This window comes from Mastigoproctus giganteus, chromosome 5 (assembly GCF_048544385.1).
Source record: "Mastigoproctus giganteus isolate SK-2022 chromosome 5, ASM4854438v1, whole genome shotgun sequence".
In the NCBI taxonomy this organism is placed as follows: domain Eukaryota; kingdom Metazoa; phylum Arthropoda; class Arachnida; order Uropygi; family Thelyphonidae; genus Mastigoproctus; species Mastigoproctus giganteus.
The window spans coordinates 52,853,410-52,867,224 of record NC_143579.1 but is presented as its reverse complement, the minus strand read 5'-3'; the positions used below and the strand labels follow the sequence as shown (position 1 = coordinate 52,867,224).

The window sequence follows — 13,815 nt, the reverse complement described above, 5'->3', positions numbered from 1 at the left end:
TGGGGGGTTAACTGGTCAATCTTTTTAATGCGTTTGCCATCTGAAAGTGCGGACCGCGTATTTGTGATGTAGTAGAGGTGCGTATATGCAATGAATAGTTTCTTGTCTGCATATTTATTCCGGGTTCGACAACCAGTCATTTAAATAGGCCATCAGTAAAGAGTTTCGCCAGAGCGTTGAAAACAATCCAAATTTTGCGTATTTTGGAATGGAGCAGTTATCCGTGTTAAATCTCAAAATTTCTTCCATCAAGTAATTTTACTACCTCTGAATAACCTTCCGTGTTCTTCTGTGTGCAGAAATACTTCTAGGAGGATGTAAGAAGCGCACTTCTTAAATGCTGACCGAATCTTGGTAATGGTCAGTGTAATAGTTCTAGTACTTGTTCAGTTACATTCAAGGGACATCACTTGATGTCTAAGAAAAAATTATAAAAACGAAGTTGTCAATATTTCTCCAGGGCAATATTTTGATAGCTTCGAATGCTTATTTTTAAGCACTTTAGCCGTGGCTCTGATAAGACAAGTAAAATGTCGAAAAGCAAGATATCTATATATTAGTGATATGTGTAATTATGGAATGAATATATACTTCATGGGAAAAAAATATTCTCTTTATTTATTATATTCTGTACTGGTGGATTTCTGTTACGAGTATCAACTTTTAAAAACGCTTAAAAACTGGAGAAAAAAAAAAAAAAAAAAAAAAACCACTCCTGCTTTAACCATTATTTGTAAATGGTAGAAGAAAATGCATTTAAAATCCAAAATAATTTTTTTTTAAAAATGGAAGTCGTTTAATTTGTATTGTTACTGTGTTACCTTTGTTTTTCATAATGTCTGTTTACTATTTCAGACAACACAGCCCATAAATCCTACTTTTGAGTTTGATTTTATATTGTGTTAAAGCGTTTTTCCATACCCATGTTAGAGAAAACATACAGTACCACAAATTTGTTGCTCGTGACACCATCCACTTATCGTGTCTAAGAATTCAAGTTCCACTTCCAATGGTTTTGTAGACAAGGCGAAAACTTCCGTTTTATTCCAAGGTGTTAACTGTACAGATACAGGCGGTGTAGTAGTTTCTGTCAAAAAGATTTCATTTTCACATCACATTTTACGAATATTACAACTACGGACTGCTTGAAGGAGTAAAAAGTACATTTGAAATATGTCAGCGGGATTGTCAAATCGATGAACTTGCAAAACAGCATAGATTCTGAAATGCTTAATGTTAGGTCATTTCAACGTTAGGTAAAAACACGATTAGATTCGTCTTCAAGGTTCTTTTAAGAAGATGTTAACTTACTGTATCTGCATTTAAATAAAATGGGGGGAAAAAAACTTTGAGCGGAAATAACTGAATTTAATGGATTTGCAAAACTTTTATAAAATTCCATTATCGAACCTTCAAAAGAGAACAAAAATATTTTTAACTGTTACAGCAGACAGATAAACTTTCGATTTTTAAATCTGTCTGAAAATCCGAAGTACCTGTTTTTTATTTTGCTTTTCTTTTCTTTTCTTATTATTTTTTTTTTTTTAAGTTGGGTATTTTGTAAAATCCATACATCAGCCCAACTGTCAGACGCGAATCAACAATACCAAAGTAAAAAACTGGTCAACTTTTAGAGAAGGGCTAAGCGTTAGTCTTTTAAACGTGGCATGGTAAAAAGAAGCCTTTGACCTGTCTGAGAACGCTCACTTCCGGTAGCTAAAATATAATAAATGGCTTTAGGTGTGTTTCTAATAGATGGAGCCAGAAACCGAATTTACGTACTATACGACAGAGTATTTGTGTGGGCCTTGCTTCTCTCCATTTAGTTCTATTTGACAAGCCCGCCGACAACACAAGATCATTTATACTGTGGTCTAATGGTGTTTCAAGGAGGGAGGGAGAAAAGATAAAGGGCTGCTTCGAACGTGAGCACGGGAGCGCGTTGATCAATAAATAGACAAAAACAGGAAACAGTTCGGTGTCCATTACCGTCAGCCACAGTTGTAGTCAATGATGAATGACTGCCACAATTCTTCAACTGACACACTTTGGTCAGCCAGCCCGTAACTTATTGGTCGTCCGAAAATATATCACTCGTGTGTCACTCGCCAGCACGTGCACAACAACAGTCTAACTTTCGGCGTATCCGTGAACAGTTTCTTTACGGCTTGTTTTTAAGTTAAAAAAGTCCTTTTTTGTTTATTGATTGTGGTGTGAGATATGTCTTTTGATTGCACTGTAAGTTGCGTTACATAGTTTCACGAAGTTTCCAAGTCAGTGAGCATGCGCAGGTGGACGATTTTTTTATGTACAAATGTTACAAAAGATGGCGACGGCTTTCCTCAGAGGCACGTATTAATCTCTACATCCCGCCGGCAGTCCTTGCACTTAACGTAGCAGCACCAATAAAACTTGCATTCGCACCTCTCTTTCACTGGCTCTACTCGACTCGTGAAGCCTCTTCCACAACACAGAAGTTCGCAGCCGTCGATGGCACGCGACGTCTTGTTGCAGAAACGGCCGTAAGTTCCCAGCGATCCGGTGCGATCGTCGCGCTCGCAGAAGTCGGGAGACGAGTCCAGGTACACTAAATCGACTTCGGTGTGCGGTTTAAAAAACGGATTCACAGGCACGAGTTGGTTTCGTTTCCCTAATTTCCGAACCTGTACCTCCGACGCTCCGTCAAATTTCTCCTTTAGAATAGATCCGACCTCTCGAAATTTCGGCATGGCACGCCAACATGTCTTCGTCTCGCAGGATCCCGAAACTCCGTGACACTTGCATTCGATCTTCATGTTGTACTCTATCACCTGGAAAAGAAGAAATCGCATCTTAATTGAGGTTTTAAACGTACTAAACTCTATATAATGAAAATGTTTACAGCAGTAGTAATGAACAACAAATAATATTACAGCAGAATCATACCACAGCACTCAAATTATATTTGAATATAACTGGCCATAAGGGAGGACATTTCTTCCTCACAGAAAAGCGCTTCTGCTTGTGGGGATGAGAGTATCAGGAACAAGATGCATTAAGGGCGTTTAATATGTCAATGGGTGTGTGGACCATAATTCGAGGTTGACTGCATTATTCCATTTTTATTGAATAGCTTCGACCGAACCTAATAATAATATATTTTTAGATTATAAATTGAAATTAGCATCTCTTTCGTTCAGCCACTGTAGTAGTGTCTTTGCTGAGGAGCAATCGTGAAAACATCCCTCTGAAACAAGTTTGTAATCAAATCCGTGTTCAAAGGATAGGACTGATCACTTAAAAGTGCTCAGGAATGGGAGTAGTTTAGTGCAGCCACTAAATAGTTTTAAAAAATAGCTGCACATTTTTGTTGTCAATTTGATTATACAATAATGATGCCTTGTTGTGTGGCCAACTGATAATTCGTGTTTTAAAAGTAACTTGATGTATTTCATCATGTACTTCTCCTAAGCGGAGAAATGTTTTCTTTCTTAATATTGTATTCTTTTGGTATTTATTTCAGCGATGCTTTTAAGCGAAAGCGATTTATAATATTCTAGAAAACAGTAGGCTAGGGGATATTTGTTGTTACTTAATCAAAAAAAGACAAATTCTATATTTCTTTTTTTTTTTTTTAATTTTTTGCATAATAAAAGGTTTGTCTATCATTCGCATAACCCCTGATAGCCAAGCTGTAAACGAAAGAAAATAAGAAAATTGTAATATTAGATCAGTGCTTATGAAATCAAAGTGCTTTCCACAGAATACTGGATCTTGAGATGTATGAAACTGGATCTGTAGTTTTTCGCTATCTCAAGATTTACACTTCTTGCAAATTGGACCTTGGAGTCATAGTGTAATGATAAAGAAAACATCACGACGCTCTCCAAACTAATGACTGGATGGAATGATGCCCCCTCAGTGACAGAAATCATTAAGAACAGAAAGAAAACAGAAGAAACTCCATTAACTGTCATTTACCTCTCAGTTTTATCCCTTCAAACCTCGCTACCATCAGAGGAATGTTTCCGGCAAACACATTGTTAATTGTTAATGCAGTGAAAACAGACCTACATAGGTATACTAATAGCAGAAAGTACAGAACAAAAGTCCAACAAAACATGTAAAAAACATTTCAGAGAAAACTGAAGGAAGAATGATAACCGAGAATTAGTTTTAAAAAATCAAAAAGAGTACTGTGACTAATTAGAATCCAGTGGTCCATAGAAACTATTATAATGTTGCATATGTTTAATGTATATTAACCACTAAATTTCTGAGAAAAGTTCTTACGATTGCATTTATTATGTTTGAAATAACTTGCATTGCGCCCTGAGATATTTTCACTTTCTGAATACCGAAAGTTGATCGTTTGTTTGTTATTTGGTTTTTAATGAAGAGCATTAGCAACTAAGGCCATATTGCTCCGGGATATGCGGTGGTCATTCCCTGACCTTTCCGCATCCTCCGTATTTGGTGGTCACGGGCTCGAACCCCGGTCTAATCAAGAACCGTGTGCTACGCACTGCTGCTCCTGCCCACCTGGCTACGGAGGCGTCGCAAGTTGATTAAAATGATGCACGTATAGCATGTGATAGAGTTTGTATATAGACCTAATTGTATATATATATATATATATAATGCATTAGTCCTCCGTTGATGACGTGAGGAATTTTTATGGGCCTTTTTCACAACGTGGCTGAGTTAGTCGGTCTCAGGCGAGGGTACCATGGTTTTTTCTCCCGGAAACTCGAGTTTTTCGTTCAGCAAACAGAAAATAAACCTCGAAACACACGCAATTTACAGACAGTATACACAAAGCAATATGGCCTTAGTCGCCAATGCTCCTAAAACCCTACAACAACAACAACAACAAAAACAGCATTGCTCCTTCCATACCGACTTCTATATGCCATATACAGTATAATGTATATGCATCTATTATAAAATTCACACGGAAATTCATCTTGTAAGCATTGAATGTACCATCTCACTGACCCGCTAACCGTTGCTGTTAGCAGGTCAGTGAGAGACCAGCAGTTCTACTGAATAAATAAATATACATTTCCGTATATTTTTCTTTTATGAACAGTTTTTCTGCGTTCATATCATCTTTTATGATAGTACACCAACTAGAACTTGGCTATGTTGTCACCACTCTATTATGCACAGACCACTCGCATTATATGAAGTAAAAAAATGAAAGGATTGTATGTAGAAATAACCAAATCAGCTGGGAAAACTGTTTTTTAAAATAGTTTAAAATAGTAGCGATCTCAGTTGATGTATGTCTAATGCTATGTAAGTAAAAAGCATGAATATGTATGTATAAAGTTCGACAAATATTGTCTATTAAACTAGAGGGGAGGGAATGGCGATTACAATGTATAAACAGTAAACAGGAACTCCCACTCTCCTTAACTATATGTTCCCTATCTGATCCACCCCCAGGTTTCTGTATATTTTTCTTTATGTGAAAGTTTCGACACACCTATTCAATTTGTCATGCTCTGCAAAAGTATTATTGCAATGTAGCGTGCGCACATCTTTCTCTATTTTTATTCTCAGTTGACCGAATACATATTAAGCATGTTTTAAAGCCGGCTCACTGACCTCTGAATATCTCAGTCGGCCCGACGAATAGAAGTACATGCAGCTCACACACGCAACTTGTAATGTTCAATGTCATACTGTCAACGTGTTTATCCCGAAGCCGTAAGTCGTTGCCAGCAAGCACTGCGAGATGTTTTTCTTTAACTTTCACTACAGTCATCTGTCATACTGGAGACAATGGACATTTTTAGTGCTGTCTTAACTCTTGTGGGTTTCCCTCCTCCCCATCCCACTGGTTGAAGTGCGCTAGAACGACAGCTTTGATAATTAAAGTAGTTAAGAAAATGCCAAAGTGTCTAATGTATTCTTACAGAAGCATTCAAACCAGTGGTTTTTTGACAAGTTCCAATCTCTATTTATTGTACTCAAAAGAATACACTGGAAGGAGCAATTAATCTTGAAATTGTCTTTTATTGAAAAGCTGAGGTTCCAAGTCTGTCTGGCCTGTGTTGGCTTTGTGCGTAATATGAAGGACAATACAGGAGTCAAAAAATAATTTTATATTGAAATAAATTGATAAAAATTGATATCGTTTCGAAAAATATATGTACCAATTAAGAATTGATAATTCTGTATAATTTTTTCCTAATAATCACATTTTGATTGTTTACTGACTAATAAATACAACATTAATTCATGCGCATAAAATTTTACAGAACTCCAAAAAAATATTCCCCCCCCCCCCTCAGAATATCATTGAGAACATTTAGAGAATATTCTCTACTCACTAAAACTATTAAGCTTACTAATGAACTAAAAATAATGGGAAAGTCATCGAAATGAAAGCTGTTGTAGCCGAGTGGTCGAGAAGTACGTTCTCTCGTTTGAATTACCGTGGCTCAAGCTCACGTGACTACTGAACACGGTGATGTTCTTGGATTAACTCTATCTTGTGAAGTCTTCTGATCTTATGTGGTTGTCTGAGTATAATAGAAGGTTTATTTCCTGATTTTAAAACTGTTTTGAAATGAACTAGGGATTATGTTTATGTAAAGCAAAGGGAAACTGGACAAAAATGGAGTATTTTCTCTCTCTCTCTCAAAAAATACACACAATAGTTTAGAACTTAGTTTAAAAACACGATTTTGGTTGTTTATGGGTAGCACCCAGCGGAACACTGATGATAATGGAAGAACACTGGCATTTTAGTGATCAATTATAATAAATAGTCATCTATTCCGCCCACTTCCGGGGAGGATTTTCTGTAATTGTCATATTGAGATGAGTTTAGACAAGGATGCCTGAAATTTAAGCGAGGATATATGTCCAGAAGAAAACTATCTTAAGTTTCTCCAGGTATCTTAGAGTACACTTAACATGAGATAAATTAAATACAATCATATTTCGTGCAGCTTACCCAGACTACACGCGTGAAATGCAGCAGGAATTGGCACGTTTCAGCTAAGCTATCTGATGCTAATTGAACTACAAGTTATTCAAACCGTTACTGACAGCGTTGATATTAATTCAAGTATAAAATGAACACTGTGACAGGAATTGCAACTGTTGCTTTGTAGGATACTTATCAAATCCTCTCCATTTTTATTTGTGGAAAATGTTTTAATTAATCGTCATTTACACTTTTATTTTCAGATAGATATACAAGATATTTGGTAATTAATGAGTTAATCATCTGTATTTTTCCTAAACGGATACCTAGATCATGTGGTACTGTATCTTACTATCAGCTTTAGTTAATCAATACATAGATCGCAAGCAGGGTTTTACTACTCATACTTAAAGTTTAGTCTAATTGCAATTACGAGTGCACTGTTTATCGAAATTTCCCTGGTAAGCGTTACCAAACATATCCAGCAAAAAAGACTGAATGAAAGCTTCTATACTCTTAAATTATTTTATTATACATAAGAACAATAAATATATCAAGAAGGCAAAGTCGCTGCCTCAAGTTTGTGTCACTGTCATATAGTTAACGGAGCCGACCGGGCTGGCCGGATGGGTAAAGTACCTGCCTGGAAACCCAAAGGTCGCGGGTTCGAATCCCGCCTCGGGCTTGGATCAGAGTACTGCAAAAAAAAAAAAAAAAACCTTGGGAGGTGCATTATGGCCACAGAAGCCGATGCGCCAACAACTAACTAAAAAAAAAAAAAAAAAAAATAGTTAACGGAATCTAGTTGGAACACAACACGTGTGGATACGATTCTACATAAAATAACAAAAAAGAACCAGTTTAACAAGTAATATGCTTCACTGTACGTGCCTGTCTATTGTAGCAATAGATTTCTTGGCGAAAAATGTTATAATTTAAATGCATATTGTGACACTGTGTTAGTGTAGGAAACTACAATATTGCCATGTTACTCAGGGACTTTCATTTCCAGGTGCACATCGAATAGCCCGAAGGTTTCCATAGCAAAAGGACCATAAATCACACTAAATCTTAATTAGCCATGAACCCTAACTGTAGAGATTAATTATCTTGTATCCTCCCTTAATTATAAAAAGCGAGACAGGTAGTAAACAACAGAAACGGATGTAAAATAGCACTTTAGAAAGAATGTATTCGATATTGCAGGTTGGAGACAGAGGTCCTATGTGGTACGGTACAAATGCCTGTCTAGCCATGCGCAAGATTAACTGCCATCCCAGTGGGATACAACTATATATATATTTTTTACTCTGTCCCCCTTCTTCAAAAGAGAAGTGATGTACGATGGACCCTTCACGTATTACGTGGTAAGAAGACTTGATCCATTCCTCTCACGTGCCGACCCCTCGTTAATTGGACATATGCAAGACATCTTGACTTCCCTATGATCTACTAACAGGGTTACTCTATGTGTAACTTACGAGTACACCTACGTGGTTCCAGTAGTTCATTAAATCATGCAATACAATTTTTCTCTTCACATCCTGTGTTGCAGCTTCTTAAAGATGACAAATCACAAGCCAATGTTTTCTCTAGCTACAAAACGAAAATACTGCAATTGCACCAATCAGCGAAAAATATTTCTCTTACAGAGGAACTGAATTATGTTGATAGCAATGACCATAAATAGGGTTAGTGTAAGCAGGAATTGCATATCCAGCCGGCAACACATTTATATTTAAAATAATTAAAACGCAAAATAATTATAGTTGTAGTTATAGTTAGTCCTTCCTCACATTTGGGTGACTGACTATTTTCAAGTAAGCAGAATTGACAATACACATACAGACTAGTTATACAATGATTAATCATTTGGAGGTCTGTGGATGTAAACTGTTAATCACAAGGAGTGAAATTTAGTATGGACAGTATAAACAGTATCTAGACTATGCCCAAATGAAGGTATGATTAAAACAGAATGGTTACAAAGAAAGGTTCCACGGTAAAACTGGCACTGTAATCAGTAAGAATGCAAATTAGAAACCACTGACACGCAACATTTCCATGAAAGGTCCATTAAAGGCATGTGATTACAGAGCAGACAAATGGGGACAATACTTGGAATGAGGAATCAAGCATTGTTGGCGAGACTCCATTAAGCGTTGGCGTTTCCGTTGACGAAATCCTTCCACAAAGTGTACAGTACTGCTCAACATGACCACGAGGTTCGAGGCGGCAAACGTTTGATTCGTGGCGTAGGACAGGGATCACTTGAGGAGGGCATTGTTGATGACACTGCCATGTTGTGATCTGTGCAGGAAGCGATCGGCATTCTTCAGTTAGTGCTAAAGCGGTTTCTTCGCGAAAACTTAGCATTTTATGATGCCAGAGTAGTTTCACGACAGCATAATTGTAGAAGTAGGGCATAGCCTCAGTTTGTACATCGCAAACTGTTTGCTACTAGTATTAAGCTTATCGATCTCATATTGAAGAAGCAGTTTACCACGAGCTGCATCGGTATTGCACTACGTAAAGTGCGTAGTGTAATACCAACTCGATGCACTTAGCAAACTTATTTTGCTCAATTTCTGTGCGCAGACTGAGGCCTTGCTCAAGTTCAACTGTGTTTTATAACTCCAGTGGTATGAGGCACATAGAATGTTGAATGGTTTGTGGCCTAAATTCGTTGAGCTTTTAAAATCTGATGACAACTTAACATCCCATAGTCACCTATTCGCAGAATGCTAAGAAACATGCTACAAGATCCACGTGGTAAACAGCTAATATAGCCTTTATTCTATAACTCCTGGCGACAGTAGGGGTAGACATGTGACCTTCAAAATTCTATGAGTCAACGAGGTACATTTTCAGATCAGTGGCAGAGAGAACTCGCAATTTTCGGATGTAGATCATCAGAATAACGGAAAATCGAGCGGGGATATTATCTTTAAGCGGAACCTATTATATTTTATATTTCACGAAATTTCCATATAATTTTTTTTCATATGATTTTTTTTCAATACAACTTATTTTATGTTAATATTTATGGGACAATTCGAGGACCCCCTCTAGTTATGTGGGTCCTCCGAAATGCTGGGTCTTCCGCTGTGCCATTTCTGTGGAGGCAGATCCCTCCACAGAAATGGCACAGCTATAATCCACGAAATTCTACTGCACCATATGGTACAGTTTTACCGCTATTTTTGGACCCTGTTTCTTCGTTAAGGTCCCATCTTAAGTATCGTGACGGGTGCATTTATTATGAACTCATCACCTAATATGTTATACCTGACCTTCAAGCAATAGGTATGAACTGTTTTCATGTAGGATGAGGTACGATTCCGTATTTCTTATCCAGTGTCGCAGTTTCCCAACGACTGCATAATTTCCCAAGCGCTTAGCCACCTCGCTGGACCAGACTTCGTTATTACTTAAATAAATAAATCTTTTAGTCAATGGTTGCAGGGAATATTTGAATGAAGCCAGGTGATATTTATTTCTGTTATCTAAATATATCATGTTTTGTTCAGCGCATAATGTTTTCCAAAGCAGATATATGATTTTCAGAGTGTGGAGACCAAATTAGTGCAGAAAAAAAAGGGCTATGGGTTAAAAGTCAGGATCATATATGCCGTTCTATAAAGTGAAGACAAGCGGAAAGGAAAAATTTATAGTCTTGTTAAAAGTTACAAAAATCGGTAACATTATTGATGTGCGTTGAGAGGCGCCAATTCGTTTAAAAAGTGACTCCCAGATCCTTTTTAACTCTGGAAACAAGAGTTGGAGTGACTGAAGTTTTATTTGCTATGAAAATCAGTAGAGCATTTAGAAGCATTTAGTAGCATTTAGAAGAATGCCAAGTTATACCTTTGTGGATTCTTGATAAATAAGAAGATGAAAAATTTACGAAATTTATCAAGTGCATAATATATTGCAAGTTGGTATGCAGGTATTTAACAATCCTGTAAACTTCGTCAGCATGTTCTAGAAATATATTTCGGTATTAAAAATATACGAAGACAACAGAGGTCCCAGGAATGATGTACCGTTATGTTTAATATAAAATAAGATAAAATTGATAAATGTCGATATTATGCAGATATTTTATAAGATGGTTATGAAGATTACTGCAAATCAATGTGATTATTGATTCGCAGTAAGGATCAAATTGCATTATGATCTTTTACGAACTTTTATTCAGTATCGAAGAGGACTGCCTTTGTTTCAAACAACAGCAAGTGTGCAACGTGGCATGGATTCTATAAAGGGTTTTAGTGCACATTGGTCTAATTGTAACCATTCTTCCAGCAGATCTTGTAGTTGCGGCAAAGTTGAAGGAAGAGGACTTCGTTGCCGAATAGCTCTCCAGCATATCCGACACATCCTCAATAGGATTGAGATCAGGTGAATGTGGGAACTAGGAAATAGAGAAGATGGTGGAAATCCGTGTCATGTTCTCCGAACCATTCTCGCACGATTCTGGCACTATGCGCTGTTGCATTGTCATCCATCACCTTCAGGATAAAAATGTAAAATTGTAGGGTACAGTAGATCTGATACAAAATTCAGGTGCTTCCTTGATGGCATTGGACCTTCCTTCAGTATCAACGGACCGAGTCCGTGTCAACAAAACATCCCCCGTACCGTGATACCACATCCGGATGATTGGGTTGTCTTAACAAGGTAAACAGGATTCATCGCTTCGTGAGGTTCTCCCCACACTCTGCCTACCATCAGTGCAAAACAAAGTGAATCCTTATATAGCGATGGGGTCACATCACTTTCTTCCATTGTTCCACTGTCCAATCATATCGTTCTCGGCACTACTGCAAGTAGATTTTTCTGTTGTTCTCAGAACCAAGTGGTTTCCGAATAGGCAGACGACTGCCAATACCCAAATTCTTCAATTTTGTGCTCATGGTAGAGTATTATATAGGACAATTCTTGGCCTTGTTGATTTCATATGTTATTTGCTGCACACTGAATGTCCTATTTTTTCATACAGTCCTCTTTAGAGTACGACAGCTTCGCTCTTTGAATATTGCTTTTCTGCTATATTTACATCTTTGAGATGTGTAAAAACTATTTGCTTTTCGGTCATTAAAAACCTTTGAGATGGATGCTTTTGAGAAACCAGTTATTCTTTCGTTTCTTTAATCGTGGCTCCTGTTAAACGTGCGCCCACGATAAGACCTTTTCAAAGTCAGAAATATCACACGTTTTATACATTCTGGCTTCAGATTACTGCGGTCTTTATACTCAGCGAGGCAACACGTCAGCGCCGTATGTCAAGTTTCCTTTGCATCTATTTGCATTTCTTTCTTCCTTCATACAATGTCTTCATACAATGGTTCGTATTTTTTTTTAGCCAGTGTGTATACTAAAACAAAATATCAAAAACAGGATATCAAAGGTTAAATTTACATTATCAACGTGTGGCGATAATAAAAGTGAAAAAAAAAAGAAGCCATTTTATTAAATTTATATAAGTGAAATCAGTTTGAAGTTGCAGAGGAAAAATTCTTAGAGAAATCCAAATGATTAGAGTAAATTATATTTGGTACAGTGTGATCAAAAAGTATAGAAACAGAATCCGTGAAAACTTAAATCTCTTTAAAAGTAAGTAGGGGCTCACATCTGGTGAGTATGGGCTTGGCACACCCAGGGTCCTGAGCTGGATATCATCATTCTTCTCTTTCTTGGTGATTCCTTTCTACTTCTCTCTCTCTCAGGGTAACTCGGGAATTTTTTTTTTTTTTTTTTTTTTTGACTGGTGCAGCATAAGCCTCAGGCTTCCTTGCAGCATATGGCTAATAATAATAATAATGGGGCGCGATGGCCCAGTGGTTAAGACACTGGACTACCAGCCTGATAGACCCGGGTTCGAATCCTGCATTGGTGGAAGCAAACGCGGCTCTATTATGCTGGGAGACCGATATAATAATAATATTAAATGATATAAAAAAAAAAAAAAACATCGAAAGTTACCCCATTGGACTTACCTTCCCCAAAGTCGGAGTGACGGGTGAGGTATAGAGTGGCGCCATCTGGTTTCACGCACAAGAACTAAATAAATAAATCACTAGACATAAGTCGAAGCTAAACAAGTCCACCTCCATAGATGGATGATGTCTCAGATAGATATTATTCATACTGCATCGACTGTGGCGCAGAATAAAGTCACTCGCGTTCAGGCCTTAGGCAGAGGGATCGATTCGAAAAGTTGGAGACAGTCTCCGGACAGTGAAGCAAGTGGCGCTGTCCCCCGTAAGGCTACCACAAGAGAAGGGCAAGACCATCCAGCCTTACCAACTGGAAGTGTTTCCTGCACTAGTGACTACAAGGAAGAACAGGAAGAAAGAAAACACCAATGCATGAAGTGAAGCATTAAAATGAATACATCATGCGAGCATACTATGAAATAACCAGGCTAGAGACCAATATGACAATGTACAGATCGCGACTACATACCAAGTGGTTAGAACGATACCCGGATATTCAGGTCACAGAACAGCGATTAGCAGACCAGAGAAGGCCCATCGTCACGAAGAACCTAATAGCTCCTGCCATCTTGGAAAAAATCAAGCAGGATGCCAGCGATCTGCTACAAAGCACAAAGAATATGGAAACAGAGGAGGAACAGCAAGAAGAAATACAACACAGAGTAGCTGAAGTGGAAAGAGACGAAGTCATGCCATCCAGAATAGAAGACGAGTGGAAGAAGGCACTAACAGAACTCGAAGGAATGGACTCCACGTGATACCTAAGCAGAGGCCAAATAAAATCCTATGGAGAGTAACAGACCACTTCAATCGGCAAATAATGCCACATTACCATTGACAACAATGGTGCAACGCTGGGGGCTATCCACAAAGCCGTATACTGTGCTGCCC

General features: G+C 37.8%; 1 protein-coding gene across 1 annotated transcript in view; it reads right to left on the bottom strand.

Moving 5' to 3' along the window:
* Positions 1–1,670: 1,670 nt before the first annotated feature.
* The window catches only part of LOC150085393 (protein Wnt-4-like), a 229,132-nt gene continuing 216,987 nt past the window's right edge, over positions 1,671–13,815 (bottom strand). The window contains exon 4 of the mRNA XM_090373197.1: positions 1,671–2,810. Coding sequence (XP_090229323.1) covers positions 2,343–2,810 — 468 coding nt within the window. The 3' untranslated portion in view covers positions 1,671–2,342. The remainder of the gene's footprint in view (positions 2,811–13,815) is intronic.